Source organism: Schistocerca cancellata, chromosome 1, assembly GCF_023864275.1.
Source record: "Schistocerca cancellata isolate TAMUIC-IGC-003103 chromosome 1, iqSchCanc2.1, whole genome shotgun sequence".
Lineage (NCBI taxonomy): Eukaryota > Metazoa > Arthropoda > Insecta > Orthoptera > Acrididae > Schistocerca > Schistocerca cancellata.
Genome location: NC_064626.1, coordinates 537,371,145 through 537,398,653, shown reverse-complemented (window position 1 = coordinate 537,398,653; position 27,509 = coordinate 537,371,145). Strand labels below are relative to the sequence as shown.

The 27,509-nt window shown below is 40.0% G+C and overlaps 1 protein-coding gene across 3 annotated transcripts in view; it reads right to left on the bottom strand.

The window, feature by feature from the left end:
• Positions 1-27,509, bottom strand: part of LOC126179592 (glutamine--fructose-6-phosphate aminotransferase [isomerizing] 1-like) — a 163,298-nt gene that overhangs the window by 58,020 nt on the left and 77,769 nt on the right. For all 3 annotated transcript variants that reach the window (XM_049924619.1, XM_049924620.1, XM_049924621.1), the window contains exons 2-4: positions 5,885-6,082; positions 4,992-5,138; positions 1,339-1,505 (exon numbers count right to left, since the gene is read on the bottom strand). In XM_049924619.1, coding sequence (XP_049780576.1) covers positions 1,339-1,505; positions 4,992-5,138; positions 5,885-6,082 — 512 coding nt within the window. The remainder of the gene's footprint in view (positions 1-1,338; positions 1,506-4,991; positions 5,139-5,884; positions 6,083-27,509) is intronic.

The window sequence follows — 27,509 nt, the reverse complement described above, 5'->3', positions numbered from 1 at the left end:
GTAACTGTTTCAGATACACGTCACAGAAAAAGTTTATCAGTTTTAATTATGAACCTAAATTTTAGTAACTCAAATAAGAAAGAGTTAAGCCTTTGGAATGACACAGCTAAATGTAAATTTCTCCTAAGCAACACATTATAGATTTCTGAACTGTCCTATCCATTGTGATACAGTGTGAAGACCAGAATCTAAAAATCTTCCATGTTGGTTTTGCAAGTGTTTGAATACCTTGTGTAAAACAGGAAAGTGGTGAATACCATATATATTCACAGCTATGCAAAAAACTCACTAATGTACCAGAAAATGCTGTAGTCAAGCTTTCATAGATTCTTTTGAATTGCTGTGTAGCCTTAAAAAAGTTTAAAACATGTTAAACTTGGAATTTCAACACAGTGAGTATACATTAATGTTGCAAAAATTAATTTCTTTGAAGTAGTATGCCCAGGAAATACATCAAATTGCTCACATTAAGACTCAGTCTTGTCAGGTGAGACATGTGAATGAAGAAAATATTAAAAGATTTTTAGAATTTATATTTTACAAAAGACATTGCATTCCCTCATTGGACACACTGTATAAGGGTGAGATGAAAAGAAATGCCTCTGATTTTTTTTATGTGAAAAGCTTTTTAAGTAGAAAAAACTGTATTAACTTTCTACATCTTTATTCTTCATGTCTACATATTTATTTCTTAACAGAGTCACCCTTAGTATGAACACATTTCTCCTAATGAGAGACCATTTTGTTGATACGTGACTGTAGAACATTTGACTTTGTTGATGGAGACATAATCTCAGACCTGCTTGCACCACTCACCTCCAATAAAGCAAAGTCCTGGAAGGTATTCTTTAAGTTCAGGAACTGATGAAATCAGATGGGGCCAAGTTGGGACAGTATGGAGTTTGATCAATGGTAAGGTACTCAAGGCAGCAGGTTGTTGCAGCACTTTTATGTAACCTGGCATTATCATGCTGAAGGAGAATGTGCTCCATGTGCACAAGCTCTTCTAATTCAAAACTCTATTACAACTTGCTGTTTCTCACACACCAACATAGTTGTGTTACACACCACCATGTAACTCACTACAATTGGTTTTTTTTTTTTTTTTTTTAGGACGTTTTAAGAATTTTCAGGTAAAAAAATTCAGAGGCGTTGGTTTTCATCATGCTCTCATACATCGTGAGTATTCCTATGACCCACATTTTCATTTTCACTAAACAGAAAAGGGAAAAATAAGAATTTTTATACAGCTTGATGGCATTTAGCAGATATAGCAATTTTTTGCTTGTTAAATAGGACTATTGGTAAAAAGATATTGAAAAATAATGAATTTCTAACCAGTTGCTGAATGACTTGCTCCACAAGTTCACGGAAAGAATAGTTAGGATGTTGTGCATAGAGATGGTGAACTAGCTTCGCTATTATTTCTGTGTCAGTCTCCGATTCAAAACGGTATCCTTTCTTCTCGAGGAACATTTTTACATCCTTATAATTTGTCACGATACCTGCAAAAATAATATACAATAGAAAAACAAGGTCATTAAAGAAAAATAGCAGTTTCATTCAGGAAACTGTATACAACTGAAATGCCCTCTTAATTTTTTCCTTCAATATGACTCACTAGCCCTTCAGAATAGGAACTATGTTTATGCAGAGGTTCTTAGAAATTTTAGACAATTACTATCCTTTAACAAGAAGTGAGCTTTACAGCTTCATATCAGGTTATGTAGCAGTTTTTATTCACTCCACAGGTTCTCTGTGGTGCAAAACTTTTAGGCAGTATTTATTCCAAAACTAGTTATTCAGTTAAATTGAAACACTGAATGTGTGTAAGGAAACATCTGGCAGGCAATGACTCAACCAAGTACTGCCAAACTAGACATATCATTTGCATATCACAATTAGGAAGCAAATGTTTTCTTATGTTCTAAACTCATTAAATTTACAAAGTACTTGACGGAATGAAGGGAAAGGGTACAAAGGTTCTGTTTTGAGTATAACAATAATTTTATAATTACATGAAGAACAATTGTATTTATGAACTATATATGACACCTTTCCCGTATTTCCTCTTTCCACAATTTGACAATATGTGAGTTATATAGCACACTTACACCTATCAGTAATTTATAGTTTTATCTGTAATTGCATTTATGATTACTGATTTTAAACATAAATATTTTAGACATGTCTATAGTGTCAGTCCATGAACTTTCTGTTGGCCATTGTACGCATGTCTCAGTTTTCCAACTCGACCATCCCTGAACATACGTCCCCTCAGTGGTGGCTCATGCAAAATTTTACGTGCTACAATGTGGTGGCCTACAGCTTTTTGACTTACAAGGGTAGTAACCATAACTAAATGAAATATATTAATGTTTTGTATATAAATTGAACTGTTTAAATATATTTAAATTTTATTATTAACTGTTTAACAATATGAAGAATAAAATAAAATGGAAAAATCAAACCAGGGCCCACAAATTTGCAGTCAGTGCATCTATCCACTTGCCCCTGGACCCACTGCTGCAACTGCTCCTCTCCAAAGCCTCTCATACTCTACGCTCGCAGAATATGCAACATGAAAAATGTAGCACCCTTACTACCAGAAGTGAAGTCACATCAGAGGACGCCCAGTCGAAAACAGACATCTGCGTCCCTTCTCTGGGTTGATCACAACATGGTTGAACACCATTTCAGCACATGGCTCTGGTTTCTAGTAATCGTGGAGAGATCATTACAAAATGCGTTTTTATCCAATTTATTTGCTTAACAGCACACATTTGAAGAGAAATGGCTTAATTTTAGTGTGATTTGCAGCTCACATTTGAAGAAAAAGGGCATAATGTTAGTGTGATACTTACAGTGTGCTGTAGCACATGATAAGCATTGTATTCCATTATGTATGAAGGTGATATGATATGTTGTTAACAATAGTGACCCTTTCAGAAGAAACTGAAACCATTATTCAGTGAACACTAAATGGAAAAACGATATACACTTGGGTGGATAATACTTGTTAAGTATTATAAAGAAAAGTGTGCACTTCCAGAATGAAATATCCACTCTGCGGCAGAGTTTGCACTGATAAGAAACTTACTGGCAAAGTAAAACTGTGTGCCGCACCGAGACTTGAACTTGAGACCTTTGCCTTTAGCGAGCAAGCACTTGTCCATCAAAGGCAAAGATCCCGAGTTCAAGTCTCGGTCTGGTACACAGTTTTAATCTGCCAGCAAGTTTCAAAAGTGAGCACTGTTCAGCAGGATTCATTTTCAGTGGGGTTCTAGCAGAAATGAGGTAAAAAATATCGACTTCCTTGCAGTACTTGAGAACTTTTCTCTGTAATCTGCTATTTATTCCTATGCTCTCTTCTTGTTTAATTAATTATTATACTCTTCGTTTATAATTTTTCTAATTCTATAAAGTGTACTAGTTCGTTCCAGGAACAAGTATATTTGGCTCGAATGGTTCCACAGAACTTGATAAATAAATAAATAAATAATAAATTAAATTTCAGATAGCCCAAGGATGGGTGCAAAATAAGAAAGAACTTCAAGGTGTGGACAAACAAAGGTACAATGAAAAGCTGTTCCAGATGTCCTAATCATCCCAGCAACTTACTGCTTTATAAAACATCCACAGAATACGAAACAGTCCAAAGGAAGACTTGCCATAAATGGAAAATTGGGACTGAATGACTTCACACAGGAGAAACTGGCAAAATTGCAACAAAACTGCTCAAACAGAGTTAACTGAACTTAGAAAATATGTAAAAGAAATACTAAAACAACAAAACTATGACAGCAGGATAATCACATATAAGAAACATTACGAAGCATCTGAAGAATTTTCCCTATCGCAACAAAATTTTTACCCACGAGGACAGCTGCATAACAAGTCATTCTTAAATTGCAGTTTTTTGAAAGGAATTTCTTCCTTCATCATTATTCACGTGACAAACTTTTCTTCATTCTACATTAGCTTGTAATTATAAATGGCTGAAATTTTAGACGTCATCTAGAGTGCATTGGTTACGTTATGATATGGCTGGAAGAAAACTAATTTTCACTTTCATTGGCTTTCAACAGAGTTTACTGGAATTATGTGTGATGATAACATACTATTAGAAATATCACTCTTTGAAGCATGTATCTTCATTCATTAGTTACAAGGCCATTAGTGTACTGTATAGTACAATACTGTATAATAGTACAGCATAGTATAGTATAGTATATGTAATATACATCTTATCATATTAATGCTAAAATAGGAATTCGTTTGAAGAAATTTCACGCATCACCTCTTTTCCGATCTTTCTCGGCGAAATTCTCCCACTTTACAACATTGCCTGTGTCGAATGGTTTGATATTTTTTCCTACCATGTCATTACTGATTGTAAGTGTCTCCTGTTGGTACTTTCTTAACATTTTACCACAAACATCTCAACTTTCTCATATCCCCAGTCAATGTATCAGTATTTTCGCCATTGTCTATGTCAACATTGCCACTTTCATTGGTGTATTCATAATTTATTTTTCTCCTTACTGTTTCAAGACAGGAAAAAAGAGGAATGCCAGCTATTGATACAAGTATTATTGTATGAATAACGAGCTTAATTTGAAGATGTAGAATTTATTTTACGATCTGCTTACAGTGAAATCATTGTCTGCCTTGTTACATCCAAATCAAAACTGAATCATGCTGATCATCTGGTACACTTTGGTATACTTGGAATTTTGTTTTATAACTGGTACAATTCAGGCCAACAACATTTTAATAGCCCAGTTTTAGTTTAATGGTGATCAACAAAAATAATTATATTTAAGAAAGTGAGACAAAATGAGATTCATGTAAATTAAAACCATTAAAAATTACAGAGTAGAAATGTTATATAAAGATTCATTAACAGAAGTAACCCAAGGTTTCCTCTTCACACACACATCTTACAACATCTCTATCTGATGTTCATTTGCATTCAACATTTTACTCACCATTATGAACCACAACAAAAGAATGGTTAGGGTCGGAGCGTTGTGGGTGAGAATTGACTTCACTTGGCACACCGTGAGTTGCCCAGCGGGTGTGTGCAATACCAACATGGCAGTCAGTGGTCCCCTCGAAATCCAATGTCTTTTCCTCTGTGCAAAATAAAATATTAATTACAATTTGCTCTGTGGGCTGCTCATAAGTGACATGAGAAATAATGAGATATGATCTTGAAGTGGATATTAATAAAGTGTTTACCTTTATACATCCAGCATTATTTATAAGAAATCATTTTCACAATTGTAATGTATGTGTGATATTAGGAAAAAAGAAAATTTCAAGTTTTAATTTGTTGGATGATAAGTCTACTCCCAGATTCATCAGTATATGTCTATGAACATTTAATATATATTAAAAACCTTCACTGTATGAAACTATGTTTATCAACCTTGTCCAAAAGTGTTGTTATTCAGTCACAAAATTTTTAAATCATTATTTAAAAGAACCAAACTTTACTCACGTTTCTAAACTAAGATTTTTTTACGCTATGTATGTGTCAGTTACATATTATGCACTGACAAGTCTCCTGTAGATCAAAACAATGATTTGTATATGTAATGACATAATAAAAATCTAATTCTTAATCATACATATAATTATTTTCTTTGTGGGGCCACTTTTTTAGAATTTTGTATTTGCTGGGACCAATTGCTCCTTGAGGGCTACTATGGTAACAAATATATTGCAATTTTAACCATATGTGAGAGGATGGAAGGGGCTGAGCAGAAAGCTGTGTGTAACAATGTTTCAAGCGAGTAGAGCCTGCACTGTCTATAGTACTTTGCAATCGTTACTTATGCTTGATTTCGTCTTAGAGTGTGCCGAAAGGTTCACTCACTAGAGAATATCTCATCCTGGAGAGCCTGCACCTTGCCACTCTTCTTGACAATGGCGATGTCCTGGCCATCAGCAGAGTCCAAGGCCACTCCAGCAGAGTCATAACCACGGTACTCCAGCCTCTTCAGACCATTCACCAGCAACTCCAGAATCTCACGCCTTGTCTTCGGCGTCAGATAGTTCAAATAGGCAAAGATTCCTGTGGAAGAGAGACCTTTCATAAAACATTATGTCATTAAAGGATAGATGTATGTACAACTTGAATGGTATGTGCAACACTAATGCAATATATGCTGGCAAATGTTTTGACCTTTAGTAGACATAAGAGTTTTCCACATTCTACATTTATTTTGTGAGCAATACATTATCTTATATTGCAGACCAGGCACATAGCCCTGTAAGGTTAATTAGAGCCATTATTTTCAGCTGCTCTTCCCCTGAAAATTATTTTTGCAATTTCGACATTACGAAGAATTGTCAGTGTAAGCAGCCTCTCATACAACCACTATTTTGAACTGAAGCAAAGATAAAATCCACCAGCCTGAAGGTTGATTTAATATCACATTGCTTTACTAGGCACTGCTGTATTGGAAGTGATATGTTTTAACAATTTCTGATTTGGGAAGTAACTCACTCACTCAGCTAAGTTTTATGTGCAATCAAACCATTACAGGTCTCAATATGTTACACAAATCATTACCAGATCTAGGTGGCACTAGAAAAATTTTTGGAATAAGCATAGTTCTACAACAAATGTTTGTGTCATTAATTTTATACTTATAATAGAAGGAAACATTCCACGTAGGAAAAATATACCTAAAAACAATGATGATGTGACTTACCAAATGAAAGTGCTGGCAGGTCGACAGACACACAAACGAACACAAACACACACACAAAATTCAAGCTTTCGCAACAAACTGTTGCCTCATCAGGAAAGAGGGAAGGAGAGGGAAAGACGAAAGGATGTGGGTTTTAAGGGAGAGGGTAAGGAGTCATTCCAGTCCCGGGAGCGGAAAGACTTACCTTAAGGGGAAAAAAGGACGGGTATACACTCGCACACACACACATATCCATCCACACATATACAGACACAAGCAGACATATTCTTTAAATATTCTTTAAATATGTCTGCTTGTGTCTGTATATGTGTGGATGGATATGTGTGTGTGTGTGCGCGCGAGTGTATACCCGTCCTTTTTTCCCTCTAAGGTAAGTCTTTCCGCTCCCGGGACTGGAATGACTCCTTACCCTCTCCCTTAAAACCCACATCCTTTCGTCTTTCCCTCTCCTTCCCTCTTTCCTGATGAGGCAACAGTTTGTTTCGAAAGCTTGAATTTTGTGTGTGTGTTTGTGTTCGTTTGTGTGTCTGTCGACCTGCCAACACTTTCATTTGGTAAGTCACATCATCTTTGTTTTTAGGTATAATTTTATACTTAGGCATTTTGAATTTTATCTGATATTCCAGGGGGAAAAAATCCACAACTGACAGTTGTGGTTTGCTAAACTCATCTTAGTAATGAGGCACTTGGAAGACATTGAGTTAGTAATTACAATTATGTACTAGTTGTGCTCAAGTAATGGGGAGACTGGACTTGGAAATATTTCTGAAGGTGAGCTCTGTCCCACAGCCCGGACATATACTCTTGAACAAGTCACTAATGTCTATTGCATATTAACTAGAGTATTTCTGGTGGTCAGATGTGATGATCACATTAAGTACTGCATCCTCCTTACTAAGCTATGTGGCACCATTTTGGACAGGCATCCAGAAAAAAAAACAAGGTTCAGATACCCATCCAGCTATTCAAATTTAGATTTTACTTGGTTTACTCAAACTAATTAAAGCTTCTTTGCCATTGCACCTGACAATTAACCATCTTACAGTAACAAGCGAGACCCTCAGCCATGCCTCAAGTGGTGTCTAGTGCCATTCACCATGCTCAGGTGTTAAATACATCTTGTTTTTCAGTGCTGGACATTCAAGGGGAGAGTTACAAATATTTATCATCACTATTTACATTCATATATCATTGGTTTAAATTGTACCACAGAAAATGAACAGCAGTAAACAGAGAGTTTAATTTCACTTCTGCCAACACTGCTTTGCTATATAGCCAACACAGTGTCTCAAGTAAAGTAAAATTTGTTGAGCTTTTATCTGTTTGCTGAGGTCCCCAGTTCTGAATCAGTGGAATCTCAAAGGTTTGGGTCACTTGTAGATCGATGAGCATTTATGGTCAACTACTCTCTCCTGCTCCCCCCCCCCCCCCCCCCTATTATTACTAGGCAAAAAGCTGCAAACTGAACTCTGAGCCTACCCTGCCAATTATCACTTTAAAACAACTAGAACATGTGCTGTAATGCAGACTGACTAATAGCAAGCATATCCAATTGTCGTGATCAATGTTTAAACTATTTCAACATTCACCTGCTCACTTCAAAGAGGAAACTGTGCACCTTCTATGTGGGAAGAAAGTAAGGTCAAAGCAGAATGAATCACTTCTGCTCTCAGCTTCTTGTGTGAAAGGAGCTCAAGCTGAAATGCCTTAGACTGGGTTTAAAGCAAGTGACGGTGTGTGTAGAAATTCTGCCTGTAGCAACTGAAATGGCACTACACACACACACACACACACACACACACACACACACACACACACACACACACAAACAAGAGAGAGAGAGAGAGAGAGAGAGAGAGAGAGAGAGAGAGAGAGAGAGGGGGGGGGGGGGGGGAGGGGGGGGCACTTTTCACCCAAACTGCAGTAAAATATACAAACGGGTAAAAGCACAGTTCAAAGTCCAGTGTTATATATCTATCACTGAGACAAAAACACAACACAATATGGCAAGATTACACTTTTAAATGATTTGGGAACTGATGGCTTCTAACTAGCCCAATAATACATCTCCCTCAGACCATTTAGGCTTACAGAATAAGGAGTTTATACAGTGAATGTGATAACTATTTAGGCACGTACCTACTTTTACGAGGGGTATTCAATAAGTAATGTAACAAATCCTTTTTCTCGAACAGTTCCTGTTTTAAAAAATGTGGAATTTGTTGAGGGACATTATGGAATATTCCCACTTCAGTCCCCGTAGTTTCATGAAGTATGTAGCCTTCAAAATGTTGTCTGAAGCCCAAGCAGAGAGCTCTCATTCTGTTTCTTTTGGTGGAAAACCAGAGCATCACAAATATTCGTGGGTGCTTGCAAAATCCCTACAGAGACCTAGAAGTGAACAAAAGCACAGTAAGTCATTGGGCAAGTCATCTGCCATCATCACAGCAGTGTCACACAAACCTGTCTGATCTCATGCATGCTCTTGCATGTGGCTGTGACTCCTGCAATGTTGGTACGTACAAATGTTATCATTCAAGGTGATCAATGGATCACAATCAAACACCTGCACAACTGGAGGTCACAGTTGGTAGTGCTGACACACTTGTCCACCTGTTGGGGTGCTCAGAGCTGTGTGCCACTTGGTTACTCGCAGAAGACCTTAAAAAGCAATGAAGGAGCACCTGTGTAGAGTTCCTTGTGCATTACAAAGCTGATTGTGACAATTTTTTGTCGAACATTGTCACACATAAGGTAACATGGATTCATCAATTTGAACCAGAAACAAAACAACATACCATGGAGTGGCACCACACTATCTCTCCTCAAAAGCAAAAGTTCAGAGCTATAGCCTCAGCTGGCAGAGTCATGGCAACATACTTCTGGCACTCTGAAGAGGTCATTCTGTTTGATGTCCTACCTCTTGGTGCAATGATTAAGTCTGAAGTGTGTTGTGCTACCCTCAGGAAAATGAAGGAACGACTTCAGCATGTTCATTATCACAAAAATGCAAAAGAGCTTCTCCTTCTCCATTACAACTAAGACCTTATACAAGTTTACGCACCCACGAGTAGCTTACAAAACTTCATTGGACTGTTCTTCCTCATTCTCCTTACAGACTGGATCTCGCACCTCCCAACTTCTATCTGTCTGCCCTGGTGAAAAATGCACTACGCAGGATGCAGTACGGAGATGATGGGAAGGTTAGAGATGTAGCAAGATGTTGCCTCTGACATCGGCCACTGGTGTGATACCATTTGGGCACACAGGCATAAAGCCATCGCAATGAACAGAGATTTTATTGAAGAGCTGGCTTGTGTAGCCAAAAGAGGGGGGTGAATAATGTGATGTACTGCAAACTTGAATAAAAGCAATGTGCTGTCAAAGTAAGTAAGAAAGTTACTGAAAGCCCCTCATACTTTCAAGTTTGTTCAGGAGACAAATCACTGTACTAACAAGAACACAGAGTACAAATTTACCTGTTCAAAGATTTGTCTTCCATAAGAATTGCAAGAGATTAAAAATTAAACACATATTGACCTAGATAAGACAAAGTCGTAAGCATTCGTCCGTTTCTGGTGTTTCTCTGTGAAGGAGTGAATGTCAATTTTTACCGAAGCAAAGCCAATGCAACTTTGATTATAATTTTTTTTCAGATGTGTTCACAATAATCGCACAGTTCAGTAGAAAAGTCATCACATGAGGTGATGTCCGCTTCAGAGGTGGTGGTGCTACTCCAAAACCACAGCAGCCAGTTGCCCAACTTGAGCTTGTGCTCAGTGCCTCAGTCTCTAACAGCAACAATGTAGGTGGTGTGTTAAGCCTTAACCTGGTCTGGTTTGAGAAACTGTAGTTTCACAATGACAATTCGACGACACTAAATATTAAACGGATTGCAGTCAGTGTGTTCTGTAAAGGCAGTTTTGTATTCTCAAAGATTAAGACATGGCTGCCTGAACGTCACTTCTCACTGGTTGTGGATGCTACTATTGTTTCTTCAGAGGATATTTGGGAAAATTCAAGCCTTCAGGGAGAACTTTGAGAAAGAAAGTAAATGCTTGAGTGAAATTATATAGATTTTAAATTGTGGCTGAAATGTTTTGAGACATCCCTAGATTGAGGAAACAGGTAACACAGGTAGTGAACAGGTTAAGTCTGCATGAGAATAAAATCTTCTGAGCGATTAAGCTGCAACATTGTCCTCCAGTCACACCAGAGAACTCCTGAAGGAGATCCACCCAAAGGGTTGAAACATCGAGTTTGTGCACAAGTAGAAGAGGAAAATGTAGAGACTCAGTGAAGATTGTGTTTTCATAGACAATGGTAATAAAAGCTTTCAGATCTATTTCATGATGAAACTATTGTGATCGGCTTCTCAGAAGACTCAGGAATCACAGGAAAACTATTTTACAATAAAGTGATGCCGAGTTCCCCACTTGATAACAGGATCAAGTGAAGCTACATAGCTTCATTTACAAGAGACCTCTCATGCTGACCATATCATATGTTCCTTAGCCCAGTCAATGAAGCAATGAAGACCAAAGAATGTCAACTGAGGGAAAAATTTCATGTAGTAGCAGATTTTTGTGCAATGGTAGGCAGGAGTGTCTTGAACAACACACTAAAACTCCTGACCTGTGGGGTGTGAGCATGGGGTACAGGAGGAGTCGGGGACGTGAGTGTGAAGGTAACTAAGTTTTGTGGAATGTATCAAAAGCAGAGGCATCTAGAGAAAATGTTCCCAAGCAGAAAATTAGACTAAATTAAATTTCCTGGAAAAAAAAGTTCTATTCATTTTTTTCTCTGGGGCTATTAGAGTCCACATTGCAAGGCGTAGAAAACTGCATGTTATTAAAAATAAGGTTTCAGTGTCACAAAATTGATGTTGATTGGTAAATCAAGAGGGTTAGGAAAAAATATGAAATGTGTGCACCAAATACCACCTGTAAGTACAGCAGGCTTGTATTAAGGGATAAAACTGTGCTCTGGGAGTATACTAGTAACAATAAACATAAAAGTTTACACCATTAAAACCCTATTTTGAATAGTCTGCATTTTTTCATCACCTGCAACATGGAAACTATTAGTCCCAGAGAGAGAAATGAATAGAACATTTTTGTAAGAAATTCAATTTAGTCTTATTGTGTACTGGGGACCATTTTCACTAGGTGCTGCAGTTTTTGAGTTGCTCCAGAGAAACCTAAAACGGTGACCATTACATCCCCCCCCCCTCCACTGATGAAGATTTTTAGTGTGTTGTTCTTACACTCCTCCCTACCACCGTAGAAAAAATTGCGACTACATGACTTTTCCCCTTAATTTTCCTTCGTTGACTGGACTACCATACCTTGTGGCATGTTGCCAGTGTTAATATTGCATCACAAGATGCATGCAACTTTCCCCAATATGGCCAGAGTCTACAGAAGGCAGCACAGCTATCACATTGATGCTGATCAGGATGTCTCACGATAGCACCCTGCAGGCACAAACCTCTGTTCTTTGGTTGACACAATTAAGTCCATCATGTCGAGTCACTTTGTGTGGTGTTCTGCATCTGACATAGCATCCGGGTGACAACCTCTGCAAGTATGGCCGGAAGGAGTGGGCCTGTCTCAATGAGCTAGTGAAGGTACTCCAAATGCAACTTTTGCTCATAAATTATTTACAAATGAGCCTCTCTTCCTACAAATATTTTCGTTTGGAACCAGTCACCAGCAGATCTGACACTGGGATGCTGATCCACAGGAGTCCGTAAGTAATGAAAGCAATACACTGTGGTTGCCTCTTCTGCGAGCCAGGGAAGTTTAAACACTTATCAATTTCACTTTAAATTCAACGCCACATGCACACTTGGACAAAGGTTCATTCTCTTTGCCAATAATTGATATATGTTAGAATACAATATGTACCGTGACAGGAAAACTTTTTAATATAATTCACTTTGTATGAGTCAACTGCCAGCCCCCCAAGTAAGTGTCGATCTTCAGCAGGTCCTCTTGCATTTCGTTTCATGAATTTCCCTACGTGCTACATCATCACTTTCCTTCACACAACATAATTATTTGCGAATCTTGACATGGAGCTACCAACCTTATTCACCTGGTCGTGAGTTAAATAAGGTACGGTTTGCTTATTTCGAGCTGTGCTTTATATGGTGCTCCAACACATACACATAACGTTGTAGATTTTAGGTACTTACGCAGCATTACAAATTATTATATTCGTATCTGTTATCAGGTTGAAACTACTACAGAAATATAATTTCTCAAGTAGATATAGATGATGTATATACAGAAGTTGAAACGTAGAAAACTGTAGCGAAATGCAGGAAGACCTATAGAGGACCGACTCTTGGTGTAGGAACTGGCAGTTGACCCTCAACATTAAGAGATGGAACGTATTGCCTGTAAGGGCTTTGATCACCCGATACTGTATTACTACTCAACTGCCGAACAATAACTTGAATCAGTCACCTACATTAAATATTTGAGAGTACGCATAAGGAATGATTTAAAGCGCAACGACCATATAAAACCAATAGTAGGAAAGGCAGATACCAGACTGATATTCATTGGAAGAATCCTTGGGAAGTGTAGTCCATCCACGAAGGATGTAGCACACAAAATTCTCGTTCGATTGTTACTTGGTTCCTGAGTGTTGCTCGTCAATCTGGGCGGGACCCTTGCCACGCAGCAAATGTAGAATACCCAAAGAAGAGTAGCGCGTTCCATCAGAGATTCGCTTAGTAAGCGAGAAAGCGTCACGGGCATGTTCACCAACTCCTCTGGTAAACGCTACAACGGCGGTGTTCTGCATCACAGTGCAGTTTCGAGCATACATAACTAAAATGCAATCAATATATTGCATCCTTCTGCTAATATGTAGCAAAATGAGTAGCTGTTAGAAACAGAGATATTCGAGCTCACACAGAGACCAACCAACAATCACTCTCCCCGACGACGAACTGAGAAGGGGGGAGGGGGGGGGGGGTGAAGTCACAATGAATACAAAAACGCCCTCCGCCACACACAACATACGATGGCTTACAAAGCATACATGTAGATGTGTACCAAACCAGCTGTCTACATTAGGAACGATTATTTTGGTCCTTTCGTTAGATACAAGCTGTCAAGTTTTTAGGTCTTCCTTTGTTATCAACCTACGGCAGCATTTGCATGAAAATGCAAGAGAATTTAAACGCTGCTCCTTCAGAATGTGAAGGCATCACGAATATCTCACCTCGCGTAGTATTAACCGCTTTATAATGGAAAGAGACCTCTGTATCATTCATAAATTAACACTACGAGGCGTCCTAGTTTTTTGATACATACATACATTAATACTTGTTCCATAAATCATAAATAGAACATTTCGTAATGATGTGGAACGTGTCACCTTAATGTAAGTTTTCTCTACACAAAATAATTAATATTTTTTTTACTACTTCGTAACTGAAGTGTAGAATTTCACAATTCTGTACAGTTAAAACAAATTGCTTGCCAATCACTGCACCAAATTCAAATATTATAGAGAACTGATAGAACATTTAAGCACCATTCTTCGGGTGATTCTTCATTATAGACAGCTACATAATCTGCAAAAAGTCTGAAGCTACTGTTAATAATGTTTGCCAGGTCATTTATATACAGGGCGTGTTTATGGACGGTAATAATTCCTAATCATGTGAACGTGCCGGCAAGGAAATGTGCTGTTTGAATGGGCGTGGAATACTGTTTCAGAAAATCGCCTTTAGATGGCAGTCAATGCATCTTCTCAGCTTGCAGTCAGTCAAAAGTAAGATGGCATCTGCTCAATATTAGGTTTTCTATGTGCTGCAATTTGCAAAGAGTGGGTCAGTAATTTCGGTCCAGCGTGATTTTCGGCGGCCTGCATCCAGAAACATTCGTCGTTGGTATCGCCAATCTGAAGAGAAAGGATATTTGTGCAAAGGTAAGAGTCCAGGTCGGCCTCGTACTTCCGATGGCACGGTGGAAAGAATTTTTCGAGGGAAACACAGTGATTGGAATGAGATATCTTCAAATGATGCAGGAATGGTTTTTTTTTCCCACAACCTCAAGAGACTTCATTTTCCAACAGGAGGAGCTCCACCAGACTGGCACAAAGCGTATACCAATTTCTCAGTGACATTCTGGCTCAACGCTGGATAGGGCACTGGACCCCGAAACACTGCCCCGCATTCTTTGCCGCCAAGATCGGCAGACATGACCCCATGCGATATTTACTTGTGGGGATATGTGAAGGGGAGTGTGTTCATCTCCCCTTTGCCTCGTGATATACAAGAAAAGAAGAACAAAATAACAGCCGCCATAACTTCTGTAAAGGCAGATACACTGTGTAAAGTTTATGACGAATTTAGCTATCGTCTAACAGCTCTTCATGCTGCTGCTGGTGGACACACAGAACATTTGTAATAGCACAGTTAAAACTTTACGATTTTGTATTTTTCAATCAATCCCATGTTTTTAGTATGTTTTTATCAATAAATATGAAGTTCTGAAATAGGTCATTCCGGTTGAAACACCCTGCACAACATGAATAGCAATGGACTCGCACACACTTGCCTGAGGCTATCTCACGTTACTTCTGCATCTGTCTGTGTCTCTCCATCCAAGATAACTTACTGCGTCCTCCCTTCCAAAAAAAACCCCTCAATCCAGTCGCAAATTTCTCGTGATACCCATCATACTTCTGATAACAAGCGTAAATGTGGTACTGGTTCAAATGATTTTCGAAAATCAAGAAATAAAACATCGACATGACCGTCTTGATCCATTGCCTTCAGGGTGTCACGTGAGAAAACGCGAACTGGGCTAGAGGGTAGGGGAGTGGCACCGATAGCTCGTGCTGGTTTTGTGTGAATGACACGAAATAATGTTGACATTTCATGAGAAGTGGCTTTGGGTAAACTTGATACTTATCAGTTTCCAATTCATGTTCTAGTTAAACCAAATGATATGTCTCAGTGCTCGGTGGAACAATGTGAGTTTGGTTTGCGTTGTTTTTATTTCCTGAGGGGGGGGGGGGGGAGAGCTTGCCCCTACTGTCCCCTGCCCCTCGATGGATACGCCCTTAGAGGACGAAAAGGACGGGATGACACAAGTGGGGTTCCAGTAATTGTGCGGGGTGACATTTCTGTAGAGAGCCTGAAAGATTTTCACTCTGCAGCGGAGTGAGCACTGATATGAAACTTCCTGACAGATTAAAACTGTGTGCCGGACCGAGACTCGAACTCGGGACCTTTGCCTTTCGCGGGCAAGTGCTCTATCATCTGAGCTACCCGAGCACGACTCACTTCCCGTCCTCACAGCTTTACTTCTGCCAGTACCTCGTCTCCTACCTTCCAAACTTTACAGAAGCTCTCCTGCAAACTTTGCAGAACTAGCACTCCTGAAAGAGAGAATATTGCGGAGACATGGCTTAGCCACAGCCTGGGGGATGTTTCCAGAATGAGATTTTCACTCTGCAGCGGAGTGTGCACTGATATGAAACTTCCTGACAGATTAAAACTGTGTGCTGGACCGAGGCTCGAACTCGGGACCTTTGCCTTTCGCGGGCAAAGGTCCCGAGTTCGAGTCTTGGTCCGGCACACAGTTTTAATCTGCCAGGAAGTTTCAATTCGGTGGAGAGATATTTCTGCAGAGCCTGGGCCTCTTGCTGGGATAAGCGGTTTTTTACTGATAGCATACAAAGCACACCAAGAATTCGTTTCCAGTCTAACAGTGTAGTCTTACATGTTATAGTCTATGACATGTGTCACTAGGAATTAATTTTAAGACATGCTGAAAGGTTGAAAAAGCGGTCACTTTTTATGACAATTAACTGGTTTTAGCGGTTTCAAGCTGGTTTAGATGATGTCTAGATTAGTTTGGAATGTGGCAGTTTGGTTGTGAGTTGGCGAAGCAAACGAATAGGAAACCCTAAAACCTGGTTGTGGTGACAAAGTGATCTGTAGTTTAGCCCAAGGTCTAGCGTAGGTTGGAAGGTGACAGTTTTTGTGAAAGCAAACAACTAGATTGTGGTGAAAGGCTGATAGGTAGATTAGCCGGAGGTCTAGGTTACGTTGCAAGGTGGTAGTTTGGTTGTTAAGTTGGCGAAGCGAATTAATGTGAAAGCGAAAAACCACCTGGAGTGTCTTGGGCTCCGCAGAAATGTCAACATATTACATCTCCGCTCAAGTCACACAAGCCATCACACGGTGACTAGCTTACGAAGTGGACTAGCTGGACAGCAGGCAACAGCCTCGGCGGTATCCCAAGGCCAGCCCGGCACAGCCGCGTGGCCTTGCGGCGGCAGACCGCTAGCCGAGCTAGCGAACGCGGTACGTCGCCAAGGTGAGCAGCCGGCGCGGACCCGTTACCAGGGGCTCGCGCGCGCCACCGCGGCAGCAGTCGCCTAGCGCAGGCGCAGGGGGCGCCACCCTTGCTGTAAATCCTCCTAACGGCTAGCCGTCTCGACAGCGGCGCTTGCTATCAGCACTCAAAGTCAGTCCTGGCACAACCACGAGATTCTTTTTCCCTTATTTATTGTCAGTGTCTCTATATAGACATCCATCATATTTACGTGGTATTATTCTGCTAAGCCCTTCGTTAACTGCTTTAAACAAGGAGAGAGATTTAACATGACAACACTTAATAGGTAATTATTTTCTGCAGGGTTCTATATTACTCAACATACTTTGTCGCTGTCGACATTAACCCGTATAAATCTTCGTCGAATTCAGCAAGACGTTGATTTCAGTCTTTAAGTTTAGATAATTTATATATGTTGATGTTATCAAAAATTAGTACGCTTTCACTCGACAGTTGAGCATGGTTATGAATTCTGGTAAGATTTCATTCTTCCATATTTTACTGTCAAACAAGGTCCATCATTCTGCTTGGGCATTTACATGATTACTCTGAAATTCAGAATTAAATGCCTGGCAGGCCGTTCATGGAACCACCTTCAAGCTACTTCTCCACCGTTCCACTCTCCAATAGAGCGCGAGAAGAACGAGTACTTACAGTAAATCTTTCCGTGCGAGCTCTGATTTATTTTATTGTAATGATCGTTTCTCTCTATGTAGGTGTGAGCCAAATGTTTTCACATTTAAAGAAGAAAGTTGGTGGCTGAAATTTCACGAGAAGGTCCTGTCACATGGGAAAACGCCGTTGTTTTGATGTCTGCCACCCTAATTCGCGTATATATCCGTGGCACTTTCTCCTCTATTTCGCGGTAGTGCAAAACGAGATGCCCTTCTTTGAACTTTTTCGATATCCTCCGTCAGTCCTATCTGATGCGGATCCCACAGCAATGTTCCAGAAGAGGGCAGACAAATGTAGTGTAAGCAGTCTTTTTAGTAGACCTGTTACACTTTGAAGGTGTACTGCCAATAAATCGTAGCCTTTGGCTTGCTTTCAAATGTTCAGATGTGTGTGAATTCCTGAGGGACCAAACTGCTGAGGTCATCGGCCCCTAGACTTACACACTACTTAACGCTAAGGACAACAGTCACACCCATGCCCGAGGGAGGACTCGAACCTCCGGCGGGAGGGGCCGCACGATTAGTGACATGGCGCCTCTAAACCGCGCGGCCACTCCGCGCAGCGGTTTGCTTTCCTCACAACATCATCTATGTGATCGTTCCAGTTTACGTTATTAGTAGTTGTAATCCCTAAGTTTTTAGTTGAGTTTACAGCCTTTAGATTTGTTTGATTTCTCCTATAATCGAAATTTACCAGATTCCTTTTAGCACTCATGCGGATGATTTCACACGATTTATTTATAGTCAATTGCCAGTTTTTGCCCTGCAGAAAATCATAACCTACTAATTGTTGAGTCAATTGCCAGTTACTTTGTACAATATCAAGCGATTTCATAGTCAGTGACTTTCTATTTTCACAAAGTAGTTACATTTTCCGGTGTCTGAACAATACTTCACGAGCCTCTTGATTAAAGATTGTCCTGACTGTGAGATTCGTGTAAACACGAATTTATTCACAAGTTTTTTTCCTTGTGACTCAGTGGCGGTTCTCCTACCTCAACAAGGAACTCAACACGTGTCTCATTTCCGTGACACTTGGTGCAGTAAACTATTCCCAAAAAGTAATACGGCAATTAGAGTCCCGCCGGGTTTAATGGAACACGCATTTCCAACCACGTCACTTAGAAAAATAATGATCCCGAACGTTGACAACTTTTTTCGGATCGTGGTGACAGACACTGTGTAAGGTAGGCAGAGCTTGTCCCCTCATTCCACGTGTATATCTGTATCTACACTTTTACTCCGCAAGCCACTGTAATGTGCATGGCGGAGGCCCTATGTACCAATATTATCGATTTTATGACGAATTCCACTCGCGTTTTAAGTGAGCGAAACATGACTGTACACCTCTGTACGAGCCTTAACTCTCGCGTCTGGTTCTCATGTTCCCTGTGCGACATAAACGATGCTAGCAGCCTAACCGTTGCACTGTTTTCCTCTAATGCAAGTTCTCCAAATTTACGTAACATTTGGTATTGCTCATATTCAGATGTAAATTACAGGTGGACAGTTGCTACCATAGTTCAATCTGAGTTTGAACGACGCGCACACAGCTGGCTCAACCGGTCATCACAGTTGAATAGAAACATGATCTACACTGTTCTGTTCACATAATTATAAAAACGGATCACTCATTTCATTCACCCTCAGAGGCTATGAAGATCTAAGTTAACTCTTTACGTAACACTAGTAAGTATAAAGACAGCTGGAACTACCGCATTTATGCTCCTGATTCATTGGTTAAATTTATACCACCCCATGAACTCAGGGGCAACTTAGAGGTACATAATTAATTGAGCAGTTTTATTCATTACTATCCCCCGAAAAGTACATAACGACATGTATTTCACTGTCAAGCAGAAAGAAAAAAAAACATTTTGTCACTCAAGGGGGTACTACTCAGACTTGTTTAGTAGTTTCAGCCAATTAAACAAGGTTATGTTTGAAAATTAACGAATATATCTTTATAGCAGCTGAGACTGTCTCCCGCATTAGGGCGCGGAACGTTTGGGACGAAAACATGCCTTAGACCACGACCTAATGCACATAAAACCAATGTCACCAAGAATATAAATACCCATCGTGAAAGCATACTCTGCAGCTTGTAGTCTTCAGCAGAGTTGGCTTATTATTTGGTATCGTAACGTTACAGGACCCTACCTTTAAGTAGAGGTGAACACTTAAAAACGGTTTTTTAAGTCGCAAATAAATGACAAAACTCTTTCATGAGACTAAATTCTTATAGCCGACAGCGAGGACTCTCTTAGAAACCTATTTATAAATTAAATGCAGCTGTCAAGATAACTTAACAATCTCTACGCAAATAACAAATGTCAAATGTCGTAGCTTTTAAAGGTCAAGGTCTGGTCCAATTTTAATAAACGACCAGAAAATAGAGAGAGAGAGAGAGAGAGAGAGAGAGAGAGAGAGAGCGCTTTTGTGAAATACTATTTCCGTCACAAACGAGAAAGACATGCCGACAGAAAGAAGAATTCCATTTTATTAATAGGACTATACACTATGATTCAGCTGCCCCTACCTATGGATTTTATTCAACCCGCATCACCTTCAAATACCACACACAAGCTTTTCACATTCTCTCACTCATTATGCGCAAACTGTTCGTGCTACAGAAAAAATAAACTGGAGCTTTTCATAGGAAATATAATGTAGTTAAATTTTGTACTGGCATACGTTTTTGCTGGATGCTGCGGTTTTCGAACTATTGAATAAAAACGTATAAAAGTGACCTTCAAATGCATTCGTCTTGAATAACTCGAAAACTGGTGCCTTCAGCGAAGACGTATCCTAATACAAAATGTAACCACATTAAATTTTCTACAAAAAGGTCTTGGTCTTTTTTTCTGTAGGACTAACAGATACCGAGTGGGAGAACATGAAAATCTCCACGTGGTTTCTGAAGGCATTGCAGAACACTGAATAAAAAAGTGGAACGAAACCCTAATGAAGCTCTACAAAACAGTGGCAATATCGTCTGCCTTACGTTATAGCACTGAGACGGACATATATAGCTGGAAATAAACGTAGAATACAAGCTTCAGAAAGAAGTTTTCAAGGAGAACAGTTGGCAACAAATATTTTATATGATAAGGAATATAAGACTCGGTCAAGGCTTAGGACTTAAAAGCACGAATGAACAGATTAAGGCGCGTAGAAACACATGAAGTGGTCATCATACAAATTAATTACAGTATACTGCCTCAAACAACAACGAATCAATACGTTGATCAAGAAGGAGGTGGAGAAAATCATACAGAAACTAACGACAAGCAACAGAGGCACTGTGTAAGAGGACGTAATAGGCTAATGCATAACACTTTAAGAAAGATGAAGTCGGAACTAGTTGTGATACTTCGAAGAAATCTTAATAAACATACAGCCTAAACGGAAAAAAAATGTCGCATTCATTCTTAGTAACGGGCTACAGATGCCACACCTAAATAGGTAACGACGATTTCTGGTTAAGTAAGGAGGTGTTCAGACGATTGTTCGACTGATCCGCTTTTCTTAACATGAAGAGAGTTTAACAAAAATAGTGTCCGCAGGACTTGGGCAATGCGTTCTTCATTCTTACCGAATTGTTCGTTATCTGTAATTGTTGGTGTAGGAATCCATAAATACACAGCACAGCGCAAGAGAGCAGTGTCTGCTGGTAAGACAAGCGTGCTGCTGTGTTTCGGAAAGCATCACACTCGGGAGGAGGGAGTCAAATCACACCCGGCCACCCATATTTACTGTATATTCTCGTAGGTTTACTCAAAGTACTTATGGCAAATGCTGGAATGGTTCCTTTGAAACGTGCACAGTCAATTTCCTGCAGCATCCTTATCTAATCCGACCTAGTGTCTCGCCACCAATGGCATCTTTGTCGCCCGGATTTGGAACATTAATCTTCCTTTCCTTTCTTTGGAAGGCAGGGAGCTATTCGTACACTTGAGGTCAAATGACAAACGGTACGCCAAGTATAGTCTTCTTTTAATCTTAACCTCCTCTTTCGGCAAGGTATTACGCAGAAAAACATCAAATTGCAGCATCGTTGTCCTAAGCACCAGCGTCGTTCTGAGGGGTTTCATACGAGAAACCCTAGTAATGACCAAAATAATGCAGTAGAGTGTTAGTAAAAGTGAAATATTGCTCCCGATCTGCATAAAACATATACGAGACCATCACGAACAAAATAGTACCATGTTGTTTTGCTCATGTTTCCATGGACTCTACACTGAAGTATCAGAGAGTTTAATCCAGCCACCGCATCTGTTTATCTGAAGCACACTGCTGTCAAACTTCAGAAAACAATTAAGTTTATCTGTACAAAGCGCTACTGTGCAGTTGAGACAAAATATTTTGATAAAGAAGGAACTGCAATGATCTAATCAAGATCAGAATTATCTTCCTGTGTTAAACAAGCAACATTATCCACAAACAATTCCATTTAACCTACTGTGTTTTACAGCAGACTAAAAAATTAGCTGACCTTTGACTGCTCCACAGGAAACGGTAATGTATTTAACAAGGAACGATTAGAAGAAATAATTTTGCATACGCTTCTACGCATCGCAGGAGTATCGACCTGATAACCTGAACAAAAATGTCTTATTCTGAACTTCCGATCTCTGTCACACACTCATACTCACTCTCACAGACATGCGTTTTAATCAAATCTTTTTCCAACTGTCCAGTTTAATTTAGATAATAAAATTGGTTGAAAACTAAAGAGAATTATGAAAAACAATTGTGAATTTGAAAACGAAGTACGCTGACGGATGTATGGATAGAAACCCAAACTCGTCTCCGAAGTGTGTGTAAGTAGCAGCGTCTGACGTTCGCTTCGAAACTTAATATACTGTGCAAGAGCTGCAGTCGATCTCGTAACTGTTTGCATGGAACGTGATCCCGTACAGCAAGGAACTAAACAGCACTAAACTGTATCTTATCTGATGAGTATGGGCGAGGGTTGGAACTATGACAATTATTTATATACAATTTTTACACAATAACTATAAGTTGCAAACTTTTCTGTCGTTCGAAGTAGTCACGAGCAACGTGCATAATCCGTTGCCAACGATGTAGAAGTCGTGAAGTCGTAGGATACCCTTAGCAGCGCCAGCTGTGCTGATAGTTCGAGTGCCGGCGAATCTCAGTAACAATTCTGAAGAAAATGCCATGAAGTGCTTCCTTCTATTTAATAACTAAGTTCAAGTGGGGGTGGTAAACGGTACAGCATTTCTCAGCCACATCGAGCGAAGAAAACAGCCCCAACTTGCGCCATACGCGCCCGAGATTGTGCAGAAAAAGGCGGGCGAGTGCCGCAGAAACTGCCATCGCTTCTTTCTCCAACCAGTTCATTTTTTGAAAGCAGCCTGCAATCAGCTTAGAGAAAGAAGTGGCTACGTTTTATCCAGGACCCGCTCAACATTTTGTAGGAAAATGGATTATACACAATGCTGGCGACTGCTCTGAAGGACCGGGAAACTTTGAAAAATGTATCAATTTTGTGTAGTTGTAAACAAATAGCTGTCACTATAACTCGCAACCCGCGTACAATTTGTAGAAAGAGAGACACATCAAAATATTAGATTAAATTGCCGGCAATATTAAAATAACTTATAAAATAAAATTAAAAATAGTTAACTAGTTATTAAGTCATTTCCATTTAAAGAAGTTTTTCGTTTCATATAAGAATCAATCTGAAACGTCCTAAATGCAGTCTTACTTGAAAAGAGGTCCACGGTTATTTCGCTACTACAGGAATAATTGCTTGTTCAAATGTGTGTGAAATCTTATGGGACTTAACTGCTAAGGTCATCAGTCCCTAAGCTTACACACTACGTAAGCTAAATTATCCTAAGGACAAACACACACACCCATGCCCGAGGGAGGACTCGAACCTCCGCCGGGACCAGCCGAATAATTCCTTGGATTACTTTTGTTACGACATGTCCTACACGTTTTATTTCATCCATATTTAGATATCACACGTTAAGACGTTTGTAAACAAGCAGTTTCGCTTCTTCTTCTCGTCCTGCCTCATCGCCTTTCAAGTGTAATTTCTTAGGTACGTTTCTGAAAGCTCGCAAATATGGCGCATCATTAACTCTTTCGCCACAAGCAACAAGAAATAGTGAGCCCTCTCCCCTCTCCTCGCAGGGATTGGCCATGAAACATGGTACCTTATGGCAGGGGTATCCAAACTTTTCCTCTGACGGAACACTTGGAAAACCGTGTACTTTGATGGAAGACTGTTTATTTTGAAGGTTAATAAAATTAGCAGAATTTTTAAAAATTAGAAAAAATGTTTTATTCAGTGTTTACTTAAATTTTAGATCGTAGATGACAGCAAAGAAATCATAGTAAGTTTAAAAAATGCAAGGAAAAAAAGTCGGAGAAAACATCTTGTTATTAACAGTTTTTCACGAAGCACTTATTCATTTCCTGCAGAATGCCAGTGTTCCGCGGAACACAGTTTGGGAAACACTGCCTTATGGATACCTGACGCAAAAAAAAGGTCATGAGCCATCCCAAAGACAGCACGCCAAAGCACAAGAGCGCCGCTGCTTGTGAAAGCGAGAGGAGTGGCGCTAAAGCATCCAATCGGAGACAGCAGTCACTGGGTCGCTTGAACGTCGCTAACGGGAGAAGTACTCATAAATGTGCATTGCAAAAGCCTTGACATTTGTGGCAGAAAGCTGGCGCACGCTGCAGTGGCGGCCTGGTACCTGCCGCAACCACTCTCCTCCTTCCTGCAACTGAAACACCCCCCCCCCCACCCCACCCCACCTCCTGTCCCAACCTATACAGCCCACGCCACTGTTGAGCAACGGGCACAGCTGGGTGAGAGTGAAAGTGGGCTCCAATCGAGAAAAAACGCCCGTCCGTGTCGTAATACACACGGCAGATTCGATCACTACCGCACGACGCTGTTTAAGGACACTGTAGCCTGTCTTGTAACGATGTGTTAAACAATTAAAATACGCAAACATTCGCAATAGCACCCCCTTCCTCTCTCTCTCTCTCTCTCTCTCTCTCTTTCTCTCTCTGAAACAAAATCACTATTTATTTTTAAGATTCTTCTGCTATGCTGTAACTCCAAATATGACATCGACCACACTATCTTAAATATGCTGCATTGATGCAAGCCGAGTAACGACAGTTAATACATGTTGCATCTTCAAAATATCCGTGTATTTCTGTAATATTTACGTTCTATGACGATGAGTGTTCCCAGTGCTGAAATATTTTTGTTTATTTGTTATTTTCTCTTGCATCGTACGTCCTATTTTGACGAGTCTTCACAGTTTAAGCAAGCGAAATGAACAACAAATATTTTTTCTTCCCTTTGTTGAGAAATAATCTGATTGTGATTTCCTTATTAAAGAACACGCCGTGTGGATCACACCTTTTGATAGCCGGTTTCAATCACAAACATCTTCAGACCAACTACTGGTCAACATCCGCTATAGCTGATCTGAAGATTATCCTTGCCTGTGTTTGAAACATGTCGTCAATAAAAGGTTACTAATCCAATCGGTTAACTCTTCATTACATTTTTTTTTCTTGTTGGAGAAAATAACATTTCAATCGTATAGGAGACGTCCGTGATTGCTGAAATGCTTGGTTGGAAAATAATTTATTTTCCGGCACAATCACAAAAATTGCTAAGAGAGATTATCGGTTTCTGTCACCGGCCACCTTCGGATCATAGACATATGCCTTGTTTCACTCTAACCACTGAGAAAACCACTGGTCATCTTCAGATTATAAGATAAATGACATTGTTTTGCTGAAGGTCGAAACTGGTAATTTGGCACTGAAATTGCTGTGATTGTACCGAAAAATTAATTATTTTTGAAAACGAGTATTTTTCTTTTTTTTTTTTTTTTTTTTTTTTTTTTTTTTTTTTTAAGATCCTGGTCCTGGACATAAATTTGGTACTGATTTACAGAACTTCGAAAATTTCAGCAGCTGTTCAGGAATGTTTGCTTGTTTGTTTGATACGAAAGAAATTGTAGTCTCTTGTGGATTTTACCGGATAATTGCACGTCCCCAGAAACTTAATGGAAACGTTTGCAAACTGTTTCTTGCACATGACCTCCTATTCTTCTTCGACGATGGAGCGGTGATAAGTGGTAGACTTCTGCTCTATGTATGGAGGGCCACTGGCACGCTTTGTATCCACTGACGTACACCACAACGCTGCACAGTGTGATTGGTTGTGGTTGTCGAAACCTACTGCTGCTTGGTCAGCCGGCACGCCGCCGACGAACATCTCACTCTGGGGAACATGAGAAAAATTGTTTACGAGCATTCGGTCGCTCTCACGTGAACTTTGTTGCCACGAAGCGGCGCTGCCATCATCATGGCTGTCAACACTGCAATAGCGCTTATTGGCCTATAAGTTACACCAGTAATTTGTTTTCTAAGCTTCTTATAACTATTCATGTGCAGATAAGATGTGTCATCAGAGGGTAATGAGCATTTTAAGGACTTATTTAGACTATCAAAATCAATTTGTTACTCTGCAGACACATTACATTTCTCTGACTTTTTTTGTAGGAAACCAATGAGTAAACGTCAAATCAAATGTTTAGCAGCTGACTACAAGTCGTTTTCCAACATATGACTAGGACACTAGACCACCAGGAGGTGTCGTAAGAGGCACAGCATTGTCTGCGCTTCACGGAGTACACAGACTGCAGGTCACATAGTCGTCTCTCTGCGTGGCGAATTATTGGGCTTCTGCAAGAAGTAGACAAATCGGAGGCCGCCCTCGAAGCGTCCGACACCGCATATTTACCCATGATCTCCACCCCACAGACACATCAAGTCTCACAGAAGATAGACACAAATGGAGGGAGCTCTTAGCCCTACCTCCTTCAAAGTTGAAGTGGGAACAACGGCTATATCGAGTGACACGGAAGGCTATATTGCTGGCAAAAGTAGCAGCTATGGGTGGAACGCGGGGGAGGGGGCGAACTGTTTTTCACTGAGCCGTTGTCCATTCCAGCAGCAAATATTCAGCAACAATCAGATTATTTTCTATCTCGCCGCGTCACAATGAACACACTTTAGGCCCTATCATTTAGGTTAGCCGCTATCTCATATGTAGATCATCAGATCCATTTAAACAGTTTCCAGATTGCGAAGATTATGTTGACGGCATTAACTCTCCTTCTCCAGCCAGCATTTCTGTACTAAAGGAAATGTAGCTACGACGAAGAATCAAACAACACTAAAAAAAAAAAAGAAATGTAAATGTCGTGTGACAAGGGCCTCCCGCCGGGTGCAAGTCTTTCGATTTGACGCCACTTCGGCGACTTGCGCGTCGATGGGGATGAAATGATGATGATGACCACACAATACCCAGTCCCTGAGCGGAGAAAATCTCCGGCCCAGCCGGGAATCGAACCGAGGCCCTTAGGATTGACATTCTGTCGCGGTGACCACTCAGCCACAGAGTGGCGTAGCTTGTACTTTATGTTCAAGCAGATCACTCTTACCGGCAGTGGATTGTGCAGGTTGCTTCTGCATTAATTTACACTCCTGGATTTTAGAAAAAAAACCGTATTCCAAACGTAGATACTGTCCAGAGAATTGTAAAGCCTGTTAATGATGTCTCTGAAAATGTTATGTTTGTATAATTCTGTGTTTTCGCTGCTTTCGCCTCTATCGCTTTTCGATTACACTTGTATAGCGTCGGTTAAAATTACTGGGAGATTTAC